Source organism: Delphinus delphis, chromosome 3, assembly GCF_949987515.2.
Source record: "Delphinus delphis chromosome 3, mDelDel1.2, whole genome shotgun sequence".
NCBI classification, from domain to species: Eukaryota; Metazoa; Chordata; class Mammalia; order Artiodactyla; family Delphinidae; genus Delphinus; species Delphinus delphis.
Window position 1 is genome coordinate 13056883 of NC_082685.1, and position 18582 is coordinate 13075464.

Sequence of the window (18582 nt, forward strand, 5' to 3'; positions counted from 1 at the left end):
CCTGGGTTAGGTCCCAACAGGGTCCAGCCTCAGTTTCTCCTTCCCAACAGGCCTGGGGGCAGCCCTTCCCCCACCCATTCCCTGTCCAAGCGCCAACTCCTCCTGCCCCGCCTGCTGCCCTCTGTCCAGGTACCCCACCCCCCACCCCCCAACACACAGTGAAATAAAGCCTCCCACCCCGCACCCTGCTGGCTCTGGAGCCTTCTTCCACCATCACTTGGGGCTGAGCCAGAGACAGCCTGTGCCTTGTCCAGGGTCACACAGGACCGTGGATATGGCCAAGCCAGGACTAGAGTGGGGGTTGTCTGCTCTCAGATCACAGCAGACCATCTTTACCAATGGGGACACTGAGACCTGGAATAGCGGAGCGTTATGCTCAGGGTCCCTGGTCAGACTCTGTGGGGGTTCACAGCTAGCTATGCTCCTTACCCCACCTCTCTTGACTCTGTTGCCTCTTCTGAAATTGGGGACCTTGATGGGACCTAACTGGGGACTCTGCTGAGCCCTCAGTGACCACAGGGGTCTGGCTGTGCAGCAAGAGGACAGCCCCATGTCTGGGCAGCAACATAGCCAGTGCAAAGGCCTTGGAGCAGCATGGAACCTCGTCTGTTCAAAGTTGATAAAGGTGGGTGGTCAGCAGAGCTGGACCCTGCAGGGCCTTGGGGGCTATGGGGAGGGGTTGGGAGCTCCATCCCATCTCCTTTTCCCTACAACCCAGGGCTGTTGGAGCTTCTTTCCAAAATGTTGCCCACCGTCACAACCAGGACAGCCAGAGCCAGTGTTTGGGCCTTTATTAACCTGAGTTCCTCTCACTGCTGCTGTCTCTGAGATAGACCACACAAGTGTTCGGCCTGCCCCCATCCCTTACAGTCCAGGAGTAGAAGCAACTGGCCACAGCCACCCAGCAGAAGGTGGCCATCAGGCCTGGAAACTAGATCTTTGCCCTGCCTGCTCCAGGCCGTTGCTGGGCCACCTGGATTACTCTCAGGGCATAAATTGGGGTGGCTTGGACCTGCTTCTCCTCTCCACCATTCAGCCCCCTTAGGTTTCTACCTTGTCCTCAGACAGGAAGGGGGCTCCATGGAAGGTGCTGGGACGGGGACCATGGGTTGGCCAGGCTCGGGAGACCTGCATCTCAGGCAGGATACCCCCTCTTTCCTCAGTCTCCTTGACTTCAGGCTGGGAAGCTGGCCTGAAGGTTGGCCAGGGGGACTGTGGGCTGGCTGGGGTGACTTCCTGGCCCGGGTGTGAGAGTCACCACTGCTGACATTCCTGAGCACTGATTGTGTGCTGGCAATGGGGTTAGTCCACTGTTTACCCACAGCAGCCTTGTTCTGTGCCCATTTTTCATGTATTCTGGGGACAAGTCCTTTGTCGTATAGGTATATTGTGAATGTAGTTCCCACTCTGTGGCTCACTTTTCATTTTCTTAATGATGTCTTTCAAAGAGCAGACATTTAAAATTTGATGCAGTCCAATTTGTCAGTTTTTTTTCTTCCATTCCATGTGCTTTTTGTCAATATTTGCTGAGCCCAGCTTGTAGAGATTTTCTAGGTTTTCTTTTAAAAGTCCTATGGCTTTAGCTTTTGCATTGAGATCTATGAGCCACTTTGAGTTAATTTTTGTATGTGGTGTGAGGTTGGGGTTGAGGTTCATTTTTTTCTTCTTTTAAAATATTAATTAATTAATTTGGCTGTGCTGGGTCTTAATTGCAGCACATGAGATCTTCGTTGCCGCATGTGGGACCTTTAGTTGCAGCACACAAACTCTTAGTTGCGGCATGTGGGATCTAGTTCCGTGACCAGGGATCGAACCTGGGCCCCCTGCATTGGGAGCGCAGAGCCGTAGCCACTGGAGCACCGGGGAAGTCCCCATTTTTTTCCATGTAGCCATCCAGTTGTTGCAGAAACATCTGTGGGGAAGACTTACTTTTCCCTAGTGAGTTACTGTGGCAGCTTTGTCAAAAGCAACTGACCACACGTGTGTCTTTTCTGGACTCTGCTCTATGGTGAGGGTCTCTGTGTCCCCTTGGCAGGTTCCACACTGTCCTGAAGACTGTAGCTTTTTAGTAATGATGGAGTCAGGCTGGGTGTGCCCTCCACCTTTGCCCCTTTTCTCCATGGTTGCTTTGGTTGTGTCCCATTATTAGCTGAGCAGACTGAGGCCCAGAGAGGAGACATCTCCTGCCCAGGGTCCCACTACCTGGAAGCAACAGGCAGGATTTGGCCCAGGTCGGCCTGCCTCCAGAGCACATGCTCCACCCACCAGCTGGTTCTGCATCTTACTGCAAGTTAAGGCCAGGAGATGAGAAAGGCCTTGAATGCCATGGCCAGATGTGTGACTTTAATGTGTTCACCCCCTTGGTCATTCCATCCTCAGTAGTCTGAACAGGGTTGGGGTGGGGAGCCAGGGCATCGAAGTTGCCCTAAAGGCACAAGGAGGCCTTTGGTGGGTGGCAAACGGTGCTTGCTCCTGGTTCAGGCATAGCATGTGCAAACGTGTGCTGGCTGGCTGGTGCGTGGTATGTTCAGAGGACAACTAGGATGGATTTTTCTTTCACATCAAAACATATACCAGTGCCTTCTGTGTACCCTGTCTTCGGCGATGACTCAGCCTGAACTTGCCCTCGAGGGGCGCGACTCTCAGTGGGCTGTGAGTTGGAAGTGAACATGGTAGAATGAGCTTTGCGTGTGAGAGCTCATGTCTCCCGAGCACTTTAGTGGGATGACCTTTGCATACTTCCATCTCATGTCATCCTTAAAGGACAACTTCCTGGTGGGGAGTGTTGGCTGGGGTCACCCAGTGTGGAATCATCAGTGTCTCTGAATGCTTGTGCTCTATTTCTCCTCCTGGTGGAACTCACCTTTACTCCTCATCATGCAGATGGAGCTGGTTCCCCACCAGCCTTCAGGGGTGGATCTGCAACCTAGGCCTGACCAATCAGAGCATACTAGCCCCCTGGCCACAGTGATTGGCTCCTGGGTGGTCACGTGACACACAGTGAACTATTAAAGCCTTCTGTGGTACTTCTGCTGGAGCCATGAGGGCACCTGGAGCCCCACCTGCTTTAGAGTGCTAAAGAAATAGCTCATCAGACCTGGGTTGTCCAAACTATGCACATTTAAAGGACCGGCCCTTGACTGGCACCTGGGAGGTCACCTCTAGACTCTTGGAATGTCCTGACTGGTATAAGTGTTTACCTGAGGTTGTGGGCCACACCAGATAGTCCATGCTAACAATATGATTTAGGGTGGGGGCTTTTGGCCACATGATATCAGTTCAACCTCTGGACGGGCTGGAGACTGAGTTTCATCGCGTGGGTGGTCAGCCATATCTTCATGACTGACCCCTCCTCCCCAACAAAAACCCTGGACAAGGCTCGGGTGAGCTTCCCTGGATGGCGGTATTCCATGTGTGTTGTCACATGGAATTGCTGTCATTGCTGGGAAAATTCAGTGCTGTCTGCAGCCAGAAGCTTGTGCCTGGTTTCTCTTGGTTTCTGCCTTGTGCACCCTTTTCCTTTGCTGATCCTTATCCTTTCGCTGTGATCAACCATAGTCACGAGTGTAACAGCTTTTCTGAGTTCTCCTAGTGAATTATCAAACCTGAGGGCGGTCTTGGGGATCCCTGACAACAGATGTCTTTACCCCCATCCCGAGAAGAGCTGTGAGCGCCCCCCTACCCATTGCACAAATGAGTCCTGAGGCCCCAAAAGGTAGACTTGCTGGCTCTGAGGTGCCCAGCTAAGGGAGCACTGGAGCAGGCTGCTTGCTGGCCACCCTACCATGCAAAGGGGCCAGCTCCAAACTGAGTGTTCTCATGGATCATCACGTTCCCTTTGCTGCAAAACTGTTTGCTTCAAAATCCCAAAGGTCCATTTGCTCTGACCTAGCATCTCAAGTTTCAGGAAGTTCTGGGACAGATGTGCAGAGATGTGTCTCTAAGGGCTGTGCGTTGCAGAAGTTTTAAGGCGTTTCTAAGATTTCTCATCCTGTGTCATCCCAGGTCTGGGAATGTGGTAGACCTCACTCCCATGATTGTGTTGTTATTGGGCACAGTTTACCTTAAGATAACCTGGGTGGGCCTGACCCTGCTGGTTGTAGAAGAGGAAGTCAGAGGGATTCAACATGAGGGAGGTCTCTATTGCTGAGATGGAGGGGGCCACGTGGCCAGCGCCTGAGAGTGGCCCCCAGCTGACAGCAAGGAAGTGGGGACCTCAGTCCTACAACCACCAAAAAATGAGTTCTGCCAACAACCTGAAGGAGTTTGAACACAGATCCTTCTCCAGATGAGCCTCTGGATGAGGACACAGTCAAGCCAATACCTTGATTACAGCCTCATGAGACCCTGAGCAGAGAACCAGTTAAAACATACTAGACTTATGACTCACAGAAACTGTGAGATAATAAATGTTCCTTATATTAAGTCACTAAGTTTGAGATACTTTGTTACACAGCAATAGGCAGCAATAGCAAACTAATACATATATTAGCGATAGCCAACTAATGAATAGTGGGTGTTCATCCCAGTGTAGTTTAAAAACCCACAAACTGCAAAGAACATAAATGTCTAACGGAAAGGTTATGTACATAAACTCTTGTAAACCCATTAATAATAATAACAATTTCCATGACGATGCCATTTGCCTTTGGTCTAGGGCCAGGCTCTTGGGTAAATGCTGTTATTATCCCTATTTTATGGATGAGCAAAATGAGGAACAGAGAGGGTGAGACACATCCAAGGCTACAAGGGGTGAGGGTCAGGCTAGGGTCACTGTTCCCATCACAGAGCTAGACCTTTTTCAATGGGCTTGTTACGTGGAATATATGTTGAGAGGCTACTCAAGGTGATCAACTGGCTTCCAATTTCTTGAGTGACCTAGTTCTTAAAGGCTTTTGGAGAGCATGCCAATGCCTGATGATTTCCTCCATTATCATTTCAGGGGTCCTGTTGGGAGCCACTGGGGCATTCAGTGTAAAGTGGAGAAAAATCAATACTTGTTACCAAGCACTACAGCCCATTGTTGCAGTGTTCCTAAGTCTTTTAACTTCTCTAAGTGCTCAGTTTCCTCATCTGGCAGATGGGACCAAGTCACTGTATCCACCCCGAAAGGCAGTTGTGGGTGCCAGACACTGAGCACAGAGCCTCGTGTGTTTTAAACACTCTACGTGGGGTGACTGTTACTAGTACTGTTGTCTGTTTCTCAGATGAATCCACTTACACTCAGAGAGGGGAAATGCCTTTCCCAATGTCACACAGCAAGCTGGTCAGCACTTAGAGCTGGCTCCTCCCTTGTTCTACTCCATTCAGCAGTCTGGCTGTCTCTCCCCTCCTCATCCTCTTAACTCCAGACTGCCTGCTCCACAACTACCCTTCTTGCCTTTCTGTGGCCCTTCTAGGGGCAGTGCAGCCCTGGCCTGCTCCAGTATTTTCCTGGCCCAGCCTCCGGATACGCAGTTGGGCACAGCAGTGGGTAAATAGGTCAGCGTGTCTGAGCAAGTGCTGGCATGTTGGTGGTAGGATGATCTGATCCTAGATGAAGGGTGGAGGATCCCAGAGCTTTGGCCCTGAGCTCAGACAGGCTGGAGTTGGAATCTCTGCAGCAGTATGTAAGACCTTCCAGATTCTCCGAGCCTCGCTCTCCCCATCCCTGAAATGGGCTGATAGCTGTGTTGTGAGGATTAAATGAGATCATTTATTAATTCAACACATATTTCCTGAGCACCTACTCTGTGCTAGGCCCTGTGCTGGGGTTGTTCAATGAGGAAATACAGAAAAGGACCCAGGTACCAGAGGCAGGATGAAGGGTAATCAGGAGGGCTCTGGATCAGAAAGATCCAAGTTCAAAGTTCCAAGCAGCCCATTCACTGGTAGGGTGAATATCGTCACATGTTGCCTAACCCTTTTGAGCCTCAGTTTCTCCATTTGTAAATGGAGATATTAATGACAGGTATGGAAAAAGGTTTCACAGAATCTAGCATTGCCTTTAGGGTCAGCAGTTCATGATCGGGGTAAAGAGATGGTAGTGCCAGCCTGGCACTGGTGGGCAGAACTAATGAGACCACCTGGGTAGAGACATACACCTTCACCTTCCTATCTTGCCTCAAAATATTCATTCTATGACCACCGTAAATTAGATTCAAGCGAGAAGGAAAACAACTCAGGAACTTTTTGCAGGTCAGAAGACCCAGGAGCCCAGGAGGAGCTCTCCTGGGCAAGCCAGAGCTGGTCTTCAGCTTCAGTTTCCCCACATGTAAAACAAGAAATTGACAAAATGGCGCAGTTCCTGTGAAAAACAGCTTGGCAGTTTCTCAGAAGGTTAAACATAGAATTTCCATATGACTTAGCAATTTCATTCCCAGGTATAGACCCAAGAGAAGGGAAAACATCTGTCCACACAAAACCATGTACATAAACGTTCACAGCAGCACTATTCGTAATAGTGAAAAAGTGGAAACAACCCACATGTCCATCAATGGATGAATGGATAAACAAAATGTGGTTTATCCACACAATGGAATATTATTCAGTCATAAAAAGGGATGAAGCATTGATACAGGTAACAGCATGGACTAACCTTGAAGCCATCATGCTGAGTGAAAGAAGCCAGTCACAGAAGGTCACATATTATATGATTCCATTAATACGAAATGTCTAGAAAAAGCAAATTCATAGATAAAGTAGCTTAGTGGTTGCTAGGGGCTGGGGAGGGGGGATGAGGAATAACCTGCTTAGTGGGTATAGGGTTTCCTTTAGGGGTGATGAAAATGTTCTGGAACTAGATGGTGGTAGTGACTGCACAGCACTGTGAATGTACTAAATGCCACAGTATTGTACACTTTAAATGGGTTAATTTTATATGTGAAAAATTTTTTTTAATAGGAAAACTGGACAACCACCATCTCTCAGGGCCCGTGGGGATGTAGGATTTTATTCTATTAAAAGTCTATTCTTGGGACTTCCATGGTGGTCCAGTGGGTAAGACTCCGCGCTCCGAATGCAGGGGGCCTGGGTTCAATCCCTGGTGGGGGAACTAGATCCCACACGTATGCCGCAACTAAGACCCAGCGCAGCCAAAATAAATAAATAAATATTAAAAAAAAAAAAAGTCTAGTCTTATTGCGAGCAAAGTTTACCAGCCCCCACAATTCCCCAACAACCTTAGGGAAGCCCCACCAGCCCAACCCAGCGTCCAACGCGCGCTCGGTTTGCATAGTCACGCCCACCCACTCAGCCTGCAGCTGGTTCCGCCCCCCCCCCCCACGTGTTTTGCGCCGGCCTGGCCCCCTCCGCGCCCTCGTTGGGGCTCTCAACAGAAGCCAAAGGCGGAAGACTTGGAGAGACTGCGTAAGTAATACATCACGTCAGCAGCTGGTGGGGCGGGGCTTCGACGGGCCTGGTTGTCAGGGTCATGAATAATACACATTGAGGCGGGGCCTGAAGGTGGGCGCGTGTCGGGGCGGAGTCCGGGCACGAAAGCGGACACCTCTAGAGTTCTGAGAGGTGGGGCCATCCGCGCCTTATGAATATGCAGGAAGCCGGGGCGGTGACTGTGGGCCTCACTAAGCCCGCAGGGTGGCGTGGCCAGCCGCGTCTCACGAATAATGCAGCACGTCGGCGGGGGGTGCGGCGGCGATTGTGGTTCTCGCTGGATCCGGAGGGGGCGTGGCCAGTCGCGTCTCATGAATAATGCAGCGCGTCAGCGGGCGGCGGGGTGGGGCGCGGCCGGCGCGCCTCCGGCCCTGGAGCCGGGAAGGGGGGGGCGGGGGAGCGATGGTCGCAAGATGGCGGCGCTGAAGGAGGCTCGGAGCTACGGGCTGTCGTGCGGGCGAGTGAGCGACGGCAGCAAGGTGTCCGTGTTCCACGTGAAGCTCACCGACAGTGCCCTGAGGGCCTTCGAGAGCTACCGCGCCAGCCAGGTGAGCGACACGGGGCTTGGCGCGGCCGTCGGGGACGTCGGGGCGCAGGTCGGCCTCGCGCGTCCCTCTCCGTGGCGTCCTTGCCTGGGGGCTCGGGGTCCGGCGTCTGAGGTGCTGATCGCGGGTTCCTGGGCCGGTGGGGCGCGGGGTGGGCACCTGTCCGGCTCGGAGCGCGGGGAGCCTCGGCGCGGGGAGACGACCCTGGCGGGCGGCCCAGGGCGGCCAAGGGGCCCGAACTCGCGCGCCTGGTCCGGGGGACGTCTGTGTCGGCACCTGGAGGCGTCCGGGGCCTTTCCCGACTTACCCGGCACCTGGGCAGGAACTCGTTTTTTCACCTGACCAGGGGAGGGGGTGGAGGCAGCGCCGTCCGAGCACGGGAGGTGGGGGTTTGGGACTTCTCAGTCTGGCTCCTTGTAGGGTGGCTGGTAGGGATGGCTGACTGCACTCCTGGGGAGCAGCTTTAACGTCTAGGACGCTGGCAGGGTGGGTCAGTGGGGCACCGCTGTCGGGGCATCTGTGGGGTCCTGTTCCGTTTGTTTATGGAGGTTGTGTCTACACTTGGGGGCCGTCTTTGATGCTTTCCAATGAGGCCTCTGGAGTTGGGTTCACTCTTGGTTCTTGTGAAGGGGAGTTTGGGCAGAACCTGACAGCTTGTCCCCAACTCCCTAGGTGAACCTGAATCACTGGACACCTTTAGAAAGTGGGAGTGTTTTGGGGAGGGAATTGCTGGCATGGTGCCTCTCCCAAGCTGGGAGCCTGTTGTGGGCACCTGGGGAGGAGCTCTGGCCACTGCACCTGGCTGCTGACTCAAACTTCTCAGGGGCCGATTTGGGCCCATCTCGGGAAGTTCGAGGCGTTTCAGTTCTGCCACCTGGTCCGGGGGGATGGGGAGAGGCTTATTTCTACCTTCTTTCAGGCCTGACTTTGGGGCACATCTGGGGCCCGTGGTCAGAAACTGCTTCTTCCCATTTCTGTTTGTGTCATGGTGCCCTCCTCCTGTGTTGGGACAGAAGTTGCAGGTGCCCAGTGGTCAGGGCCTGAGGGGAGGTGGTTTGGGAGCCCTTTTCCTCCTTTCCTGCAAAGTGGGGGCTTCATAGTCAGTGGCTGTAGGGGGAGGGGTCTGGCGTCAGGTTCAGGGAGGCCCTAACGTGTGCGTGTGTGTGCGCGCGTGTGTACTGAGGATGGGGGGGCCTCGGGCGGGTGAGGAGAGAGACTAACTAGGAAGGAATGTGGCTTTCTTCCTGCCCTGGACTTGTTCGGCACCATTAGCTAAGCTGGGAATTTCTTCCCCTGTTTTGTTCCCAGTGCCCACCCTTCCCGCTCTTCTTCCCACTTTTTTGGACAATTTCCTTCCTGTCCCCGTGTCTCAGTTTCCCCTTCACAGAACCGGGATTTCATCTTTCTGGAAGAGTGAGTTCTCACCTTGTCAAAAGGGATTCCCCAAGGTGAGGCTGGGGTGCCAATGCAGGTGAGGAGGAGGGGGCACGGTGGCCAGCTTGAACCTCCCTTCCTTGTGGAATTCCAGCCGGGAGTCTTTTTCCCTGGGCAATTCTGACTCGTTCCCCTGGAAGGCAGGATTTCCTAGAAACAGCTGGGGGAGAGCTTATGCGTCATGTAAATAAGGTGAGCTTGGTACCTGGTCACTGTGAGTTCGGAGCCCCGCCTTCCCTGCCATGCTGCCCTCCCTTGATCTAGTTGTCCGGAAGGCCTGCCTGTGCGTCCACCTCATGCTGTCACGCTGCTATTTTTAATTTAGGGTGTTGGTTACATCCCCTAAGCTGGATCTTCCTCCTGTGAGGGTGAAGGTATAACTGTAGACTCAAGTTCGTCCCACGGAGAGCCCAGCTGTGTATGTCTGTGTTGATCAGCCGGAAAGGACTCCCTCGAAGAGCTTCTCCTTCTCAAGCTACTCGTGTTAACTTGGCTAGCTGGGCTAAATTTTGGGGGTGACTCAAACTTTCATTTTTCTCAGAGGCTGACTTGTCATTTAAGTTACTTGGCAGTTTTGTATTTAATCTTATCCAGTGGGCAATGTAGTGGACTGAAGTAAAATCAGGGCAGCTTGGGCACACTCAGTGTTCTTGGGTGGTGGGCATGGGGAAGGCGACTTGAAGAACTTGTTTGTGTGACTAGTGAAGTGTATTGGTTATTAACAAAACCTCATATGTTTGACTGTCAGTAGCGTCTAGAGTTTTCTATTCTCTAGCGCTGTGGTTATATGGTTTGCCAGTGGCAACTTGTGGGGAGGGTTTTTACTTTTACAAAATTTTTACAGTTGCCCTTGAACAACACAGGTTTGAACTGCCCGGGTCCACTTGTATGTGGATTTTTTTTCACTAAACACATACTACAGCACTAGGGGACCCACGGTTGGTTGAATCTGCAGGTTCGGCACTCAGGATATGGAGGGCCGACTGTGAAGTTTATAAGGGATTTTTGACTGCTCAGGGATTGGTGCCCCTAACCCCTGTGTTGTTCAAGGGGCAACTGTAATTGCAAAGAGGTTTTTACAGACTCAAATGTGGCAGGGGCCTGGAGAGGAGCATCCTTCAAAACTTTCTCTGTGGCTCCTGGGAGCCTAGCTGTTGGAGTAGCCGGAGAAGTCCCTGACAGCTTCCCTCTGCAGAGAGGTCTGGAGTCTGAGCTGCCTTTGTACAGACCTAGTGACCAGCCTGGAACATGGTGGAAGGTAAAGATGTAGTCATATGTGCAGCTGCCACCGTCCAGACTTGGGCTTCACGCAGTCTTGAGTGCATCCCAAGGCACTCCCGTGGATCTCCCTTTTCACTGTGATGGGTTACTTCCGGGAGAGAAGAGAGGGGAAGCGTAAACACAACCCATCTTTCCAAGACAGCATCATGCGCCTGTTCAGAGAAGTGTCCCTGACAGTGATTGAACGGAAGTGACCTTCCCTGGGGCACCTCCCTCGACCACCTGAGTATTTCATCATCGGATTTGGTGGGCTCTGTTGCTGAATGATCCTCCCCTCCCCAGATTAAAAGGTCTTTGATGAAGAGTAGCATATTGTTGTTTGAGGGCCCAGGGAGGGGCCCAAACAACCTGGGAATTGGAGCCTATCTGGGTTTGAATCTCTGAATCTCGGCTCTACCTGCGTGAGGCCTTGGGTCAGTGCCTGACCCCTCCCGGTCCAGGTTCTCCTCCTCAGAGCTATGAGGATCCCAGTGGCTGCTCTGGTTCCTTCTTCTCTTTAGGATTATGAGTGTTCCAGTACCTGACCCCTCCCAGCTCCAGATCCTTCTCTCCGGACTCAGGGCCCTGCCCTCTCTGAGCTCTGGCTCCTCCTCTCAGGGCTGTTGGGATTCCTTTGGCACACGTGCGGCCCTCAGTGCAGCCCTGACCCCTCCCAGGTTCTCAGCACTTGGTGTCGGTACTCAGGGCTGGTTCCCACCTGGAGGTTTGAGCAGAGACTATAGGAGAGCCTGGGCTCCTACATTTTCCCAAATCTGATTGAGCGCCTGCTCTGTACAGGGACACTGCTCAGGGGCTGGACATTTATAAGTGACCAAATGAGTCCCCAGTCGAGCTGGCATTCTAGAGGCAGGAGACAGATGATGAACAGGGTGGCACAGAAATCAGCATGAAGAGCTTGTCAGCAGTCATTGTCAGGAAGGAAATAAAATGGGGCGATGTGAAAGGGCGCTGCCTAGGAGATGCCAGAGCTGAGGTCTGCTGGGCGAGGGGTCCCCTGGGGGGAAGGGGTGTGAGTTCCAGGCATGGCACATGCATAGGCCTTGAGACATGAGGGGCTGGGGAGGGTGTTTGGGCAGGGGGCAAGGCCCAGGTAAAGACGTGGAGGCAGCTGCAGGGCTCTGTCCTGGGACGGGCTTAGGAAGAGGAGGTCTGCAACAATACTCTGTGACTGTTCTGACCCACGCTGGGGGCTGCTTGCCTGCTGCTAAGGGGCTAGCTGCGTGGGTGTCAGCCTGGCCACCGGTGGCAGGAGGAGCCTTAATTTAGCCTCTACTCCCCTCCCACTGTGAGGCCCCAGGAGGTGGGTTTGTCTCTCCTTCCTGGGGGGCTGCCCCACTCGGCCCTAACTAGGTCGCTTCTTGTCTGTTTTTCATATGAGCTGTCTTTATTTTTTTAATTTTTTTGGCTGCGTTGGGTCTTCGTTGCTCCACACAGGCTTTCTCTAGTTGTGGCGAGCAGAGCCTGCTCTTCGTTGGCGGTGCACGGGCTTCTCATTGCGGTGGCTTCTCTTGTTGTGGAGCACGGTCTCTAGAGCGCAGGCTCAGTAGTTGTGGCGCATGGGCTTAGTTGCTCCGCGGCATGTGGGATCTTCCCGGACCAGGGCTCGAACCTATGTCCCCTGCACTGGCAGGCGATTCTTAACCACTGCGCCACCAGGGAAGTCCCCGAGCTGTCTTCAGGAATAGCTAAATTCGCTGCCCCTCTTGGCCTCTGGCCAGGCCCCTGTAAGCCCTTTGTCCAGGCATGTGTCACCTTCTTGACAGTTTTGGCAGGAAGGCTAGCTTATTGTTCCCACTGTTCATTGGGGGCAGTTGAGGCTCTGAGGGGCAGCGTTGCCTGCCTGAGGTCATGCTGACTGTCCTCACCGGCCCAGGCTGCCTCTCCAGTTGGGCGGGAGTTTGAGCCACAGCTATGAAAGGGAGTCCCACTGTGGTCTCAAGTCCTCATGACATGCCAGCATCCCAGGGTCCCGAGAACATTGGTGACATGAGTGGCCATGCAAATTCCTGAAGTCACCAGCTTTGACTGTCCCGTGCCCTCTCCCCTGAGAAAGCTTGCAGGTGATAACCAGTGCCTGTGGATTGTGCCCTGCATGCCAGCGCTGGCCTGAGCTGTACATGTTACTTCATCTTGTCCCCTGGCTGTCAGCCCTGTGGTGGGGAGCGGTTCTCAATTCTCAGGTGAGGAAACAGGTAAAGACTCTGGGAGGCCGAGTCACCAGAAGGAGTCTCCCAGCTGGGATGGGGCTGAGAACCGGGCATCTGGCTGGCATGCAGTATGTGTGGCCTTGAGCTTTGCCTTCTCTGAAGGGTGGTGGCCGAGTGGACTGGGCTGGCCCATTGGTGTCAGGAGCATGACGTAGGGGTTCGGTTTGCATGTGTGTTTCAAGGTGGGCACTCAGTAGGTCTGGGTGGGGTGAGTCCCTCCCAGAGGCGCATGTCTCATAGGTACTGAGGGAAGGCGAGCAACCTGGGGTATGGAGTGAGTGCTGGTCATTTCTGCAGATGGCCTATGAGGCTGTGTGAGGGGCCAAGCCCCGCATCTGCCACTGTGACCCTTGACTAGGCTTCCGGCAGCCATTCACCATGGTGACTGTGTGTAAACAGCCGGTGGCTCTCGGAAACCCACCCTCTGTTGACTCATCGGCAAGGCCAGAGTTCATCACCCTTGAAGTAGTTTTGACATCACACCCGGATTGTGACATCTCTGGGGAGTCCTTGAAAAACAAGACTGTTTCTCCTGTTCCGTGCATCTCTTGTCCCGGAGCAGACCCTGGTTTTGGGAAATCTGCTTCTTCATGGCAACAGCCCTGCTCAACGTGCCTGGCTGGAAATCCATCCTGTGCCTTTGGGTTTGCTTCCCCTAGGTCCTTCACTTGTAGGGTCTTGCTCCCTTGCTCTCTGCCTTTATGACTTTCTCCTTGGTCTGTGACTCGCGTGGCCTGGAGGTGTCTGAGATCTCACCTCTAGCGATACGTGGCCACTCTGCAGTCACCCAGAGACCACAGGGATGCTTTCCAGAACAATCCCTGCAAACAGCCTCTGACCTGTAGTGCAGTAAGTGACACAGACAGCCACCATGTACAGTTTTATCACTTTGCTTTTTAATAAAGAAGCTGGTGTCCAAGTAAACCATTCAGGGGGAGATCTCCTGCTCCCACACTAAGTGGCTGCACTGGAATCTGACGCTAATTATATCCTCCTAGCTGGGTCCCTCCCTGGCCACACTGAGATGCGGCTCCTGGCTGAGTCACCAGGTCAAAGGGGTGCGTTGGTGACTCGCCACAACCCTTCCAGAGGGGAGGGGGCCTCACATGTCTGTGAAGTTTGTGGGGTCACCGAACTCCTGTTTAAAAGCGACACATGTCAAAAGTTTCTTTCTTTTTACCACAAAAGCTGTAGAGTTCAGTGAGGAACACTAGCAATTCCCTGTTCCATGGGCTGTTGTTGGCACCTCAGCGCCTTCCTCTGTCTTGCATCCAGAGGAAGTGGACATCATAGTGGTGTCCTCATATAATCTTAGGTCTCAATTCTTTTTTATCTCAGTGCTAAACTTTGTTTTTTAGTGGCTTTAGTCCTAGTCTGCTGTCCGGTACTGAGGGCTGTGCAGAGATGCTGAATTGCAGTGAGAGGCATCCCTGGTGTACCTGTGCATTTGCGAGTGGAGCTGGAGGTTGCAGGTGCTGAACGGTGCAACTATTGTTATGTTGAAATTGAGGCCCAGGAGGGATATGGTCTGGTTTGTGGTGTTGGATGCTCAGGGAGGTCAGGCCTAGAGGTGGGGAGGCTGGGGGTGGAGACTTTGATGGCCTGAGCTGGGGTCCACTGGGGTCGGGCAAGGGGACAGATGTAGAAGTATTTGGGCTGCCACCTGAACCTGGTTGGGGGAGGTGGACATTTCTAACCTTTCCTGATTCTGGCCATAGGGCAGAAGTGTCTTTGCACACTCGGCTTACTGTCATGCCTGAGCTGGGTTTGTGAGAGTCGGGTTATGCAGGGCTTGATGAGACGCTAATGGTCACCTCTGGAGTGACGCTTGGCTGGAGGAAAGGCGACTGTGGCTGATCAGAGAGCTGCTGCAGGTCTGTGGTGGGTGAACAGCATCAGCATCATCGTCATTGATGTGGGGCGAGGTGGAAGACGTGCGTGTGCAGCCGTGGTGATGCTGCTTCAGGGCCTGTGTCTTTCTGGGTTGCTAACTTTGTCTCAGGGTGTGGATGTCATGAGTTTCTTGCCAGTGTCCTAACCAGTGCAATTTGAAGGCGGTTTAGAACGGATGTGGTGGCCTTGGAAGCCAGCAGCCTTTCTTTTTCTGGTTCTTGGATTGTGTTCGTTGCTCAGGGGCAGTTGGATAGCAGGTTTCCTTTATTGTGCTGGCATTGACCAGTTTCTGGACAGTGGGTGTTCTGGACACTGGGGGAGCCAAGGCTGGGCCTGGACGTAGGGGCTGCACCCTGAGACAGCATTTGGGTGTCAGTGTCACCCCAAGTCAGCCTCATGGGCAGGCGAGCAGGTGGGCTACGCCGTCCAAGTGCAGATAACATTGGGTCGAGGGCCCAAGGCTTGCTTAGCACTTCCCAGGGTTCCCAGGCACACTCCATAACAGGAGGTCCTGGAGAAGTTCAGCCCGCCTTGGACTGCTGTGCTTTCAAGAAATTAATGAGCCGCCGATGATCAAGGGCTGTGGTTAATGCTCCACATCATTGCTCCATCATCGGTGTTCTCCTGGTAGACGTTCAGAAAGGGAGACTGCGGCTTGGCACAGGACACCTTTCCCGAGTACGTGCCCTTGCACCTACCCTGGTTCCTAACCCAGGCTCCTCACTGTTTGCCTTGCTGCCCCTGTGTCTGTCTTAGATACTAAGGGAGGGTGTCCTAACAAGGGAGTGCCTCCCTCAAAGGATGCTACATGTTGGGGTCAGGTAACCTGGCTCCAGCCAGGTCCTGCTGACAGCCTGGGGGCCCCGGGCTGCTGGCTCCCTCCCAAGCCTCAGCTTCCTGGGTTGAAGCAACACCTGCAGTTGTAGTGGCCTCGCAGGTCAGATGGGCAAAACATATGGATGCTGACCACTCCTGCCCCCGTGTGTGTGTGTGTGTGTGTGTGTGTGTGTGTGTGGGTGCGTGTGTGTGTGTGTGTGGGTGTGTGTGTGCGCGCGCGTGCGCGCATACTCTACAAATGATCTGAGAAAGTGAAGCCCTTCAGAATTTAAAATATCCACTTCTTTGCCTCTATCGTCAAGGATTTTTTTGTAAAGTAAAGAATGACTAGATTAAATGGATTTCCCCAGTCTTTTTTAGCCACTTTCCTGCCTGGAAGTCCACCGCACTGTGTCGGAGGGAGCTGGGCCTTGTCATGCATCCCGCTTCTTGATCCCTCGAGCGGCCTCAGTGGGCACTACTGGTGGAGCAGGCAGTGAGCAGAGGCCAGATGGAGCTGAGGAGGGACAGGAGGTCGTGCCAGGGTTTCTGGAGACGTGTCCGGCTGGGCCTGGGGATGACTGCTGAGCCCACTGGGTTTGTGGCTGCTGCCGGCAGAGTGTGAGGAATCAGCCCCAGAGCCCAGGATATATGGTGGCTCCATCTTTGCCTTCAGGTTGTGCTCAAGCTTGTGAGTACTGGGGAGTCACACAAGGGCAGTCTCGAGGGGCCAAACTCCCTCTCCATTCGAGAATGCTGTTCCCTAGGTATGTGAGGAGGGGTTCCTGGCCCTTCCATCATCCAGCTTGGCTGAGTGTGGCCCTGGCAAAGGTGTGCAAAGGCCGAGTAACGAGGGGCCACCCTGTCCGCCCCTGCCCTTTCCTGGGCCCCTCGGCTTCTTTTTGGACAGGAGTGGCAGGACACGGGCATGAGAGGCCTGAGGAGTCCCTGGCCTACCTCTCTCCCCATCTGGATGTATGCCTGTGGCCTTCGTGTCCTGTTGATTAGACTGACTGACTTGGTCTCACCCTGCAGTCCCCACATCCCTATGGGGGAGGCCAGCTGAGGGCATGGTGATGATGGCTGCCAGGCGGGAGAAATGCAGCGGCGATGGGGAGGGAGGTGCCCTTGGGAAGCAGGGCAAGTGAAACCATCCAGGAAAGGCCTAGAATGTCAGCGTGAGATCTGAGAGAGCGGCTGAAGGAGGGAGGCTGGTAGGGAGGCTGGGAGGGTGGAGCAGCCAGAGGAAGTTGGGGCTAAGGAGTGCCTGAGCCGGAAGTTGGGGTTAATTTCGTCATCCAGGGAAGCCCTGAGTGAGTAGCTGTGACTCCTCTGCTTTGTGTGGGTGTAGATGGCTGCAGCCCCTTCCTGGGGGCTCCCTGTGGAAGGCTGGACCCCATGGCTGATTTCACTCTATGCATGAACATTTTCCCTTGGGGGCTTCCTCCTGTGACAGGCAAGACTGGGGGCAGGGTTGTGGTCAGGAGGCCTTGGGAGTGCTAAGACCAGTCAACCCCAGTCTTTACCTGGGATCTCTCAGAGCCTTTTCTAAAAAAATTTTTCATTATTGTTATTTTTTATTTTTATTTTTTATGCGGTACGCAGGCCTCTCACTGTTGTGGCCTCTCCTGTTGCGGAGCACAGGCTCCGGATGCGCAGGCTCAGCGGCCACGGCTCACGGGCACAGCCGCTCTGCGGCATGTGGGATCTTCCCGGACCGGGGCACGAACCTGTGTCCCCTGCATCGGCAGACGGACTCTCAACCACTGCGCCACCAGGGAAGCCCTATTGTTATTTTTTATCTTTTTTTTTTTAAGAGTGAAACCATATATAGCTGAGACCACTCCTATTTATTTATATCTGTGTTGGGTCTTTGTTGCTGCACACGGGCTTTCTCTAGTTGCGTGGAGCGGGGGCTACTCTTGTTGTGGTGCGCGGGCTTCTCATTGCAGTGTCTTCTCTTGTTGCAGAGCACGGGCTCCAGGCGCGTGGGCTTCAGTAGTTGTGGCACATGGGCTCAGTAGTTGTGGCTTGAGGGCTCTAGAGCGCAGTCTCAGTAGTTGTGGCCCACGAGCTTAGTTGCTCAGCGGCACGTGGGATCTTCCTGGACCAGGGCTCAAACTCGTGTCCCCTGCATTGGCAGGCGGATTCTTAACCGCTGCACCACCAGGGAAGTCCTGTTATTTTTTATCTTTAATTGTAAAATTCACATAACATACATTTGCCATCTTAACCGTTGTTAAGTGCACAGTTCAGTGGCATCAAGTATATATATTCACACTGCTGTGCAGCCATCACCGCCATCCATCTCCAGAACTTGTTCATCTTCGCAAACTGAACCTCTGTCCCCGTTAAAAACTAACTGCCCGTTCCCCTCCCCCAGCCTCTGGCAACCACAATTCTGTTTTCCGTCTCTATGAATTTGATGGCTCTAGGGACCTCTTAAAAGTGGAATCGTACAGTATTTGTCCTTTTGTGACTGGCTTATTTCACTTAGCATAATGACCTCAAGGTTTGTCCATGGTGTAGTATGTGTCAGTATTTTCTTCCATTTTAGGGCTGAATAATTTTCCATCGTTTTGATCTACCACTTTTTGCTTATCCATCCATCTGCCAGTGGACATTTGGGTTGTTTCCACCTCTTGGCTGCTGTGAATGATGCTGCTGTGAACATAGGTGAACAGTTATCTGAGTCCCAGCTTGCAGTTCCTTTGGATATACACCCAGAAGTGGGATTGCTGGATCATGTGGATCATATTCTATGTTTAACTTCTTTTTTTCTTTTTTTTTAAATAAATTTATTTATTTACTTATTTATTTTTGGCTGCTTTGGGTCTTCGTTGCTGTGTGCAGGCTTTCTCTAGTTGCGGCCAGCTGGGGCTACTGTTCGTTGCAGTGCATGGGCTTCTCATTGCAGTGGCTTCTCTTGTTGCGGAGCACGGGCTCTAGGTGCACGGGCTGCAGTAGTTGTGGTGCCAGGGCTCAGTAGTTGTGGTGCATGGGCTTAGTTGCTCCGTGGCATGTGGGATCTTCCC

At 53.2% G+C, this 18582-nt stretch overlaps 1 protein-coding gene across 1 annotated transcript in view; it reads left to right on the forward strand.

Moving 5' to 3' along the window:
- The first annotated feature begins 7773 nt into the window (after positions 1-7773).
- Positions 7774-18582, forward strand: part of ELL (elongation factor for RNA polymerase II) — an 81292-nt gene continuing 70483 nt past the window's right edge. Inside the window, exon 1 of the mRNA XM_060008034.1 lies at positions 7774-7919. Within this exon, the coding sequence (XP_059864017.1) occupies positions 7785-7919 (135 nt within the window). The 5' untranslated portion in view covers positions 7774-7784. The remainder of the gene's footprint in view (positions 7920-18582) is intronic.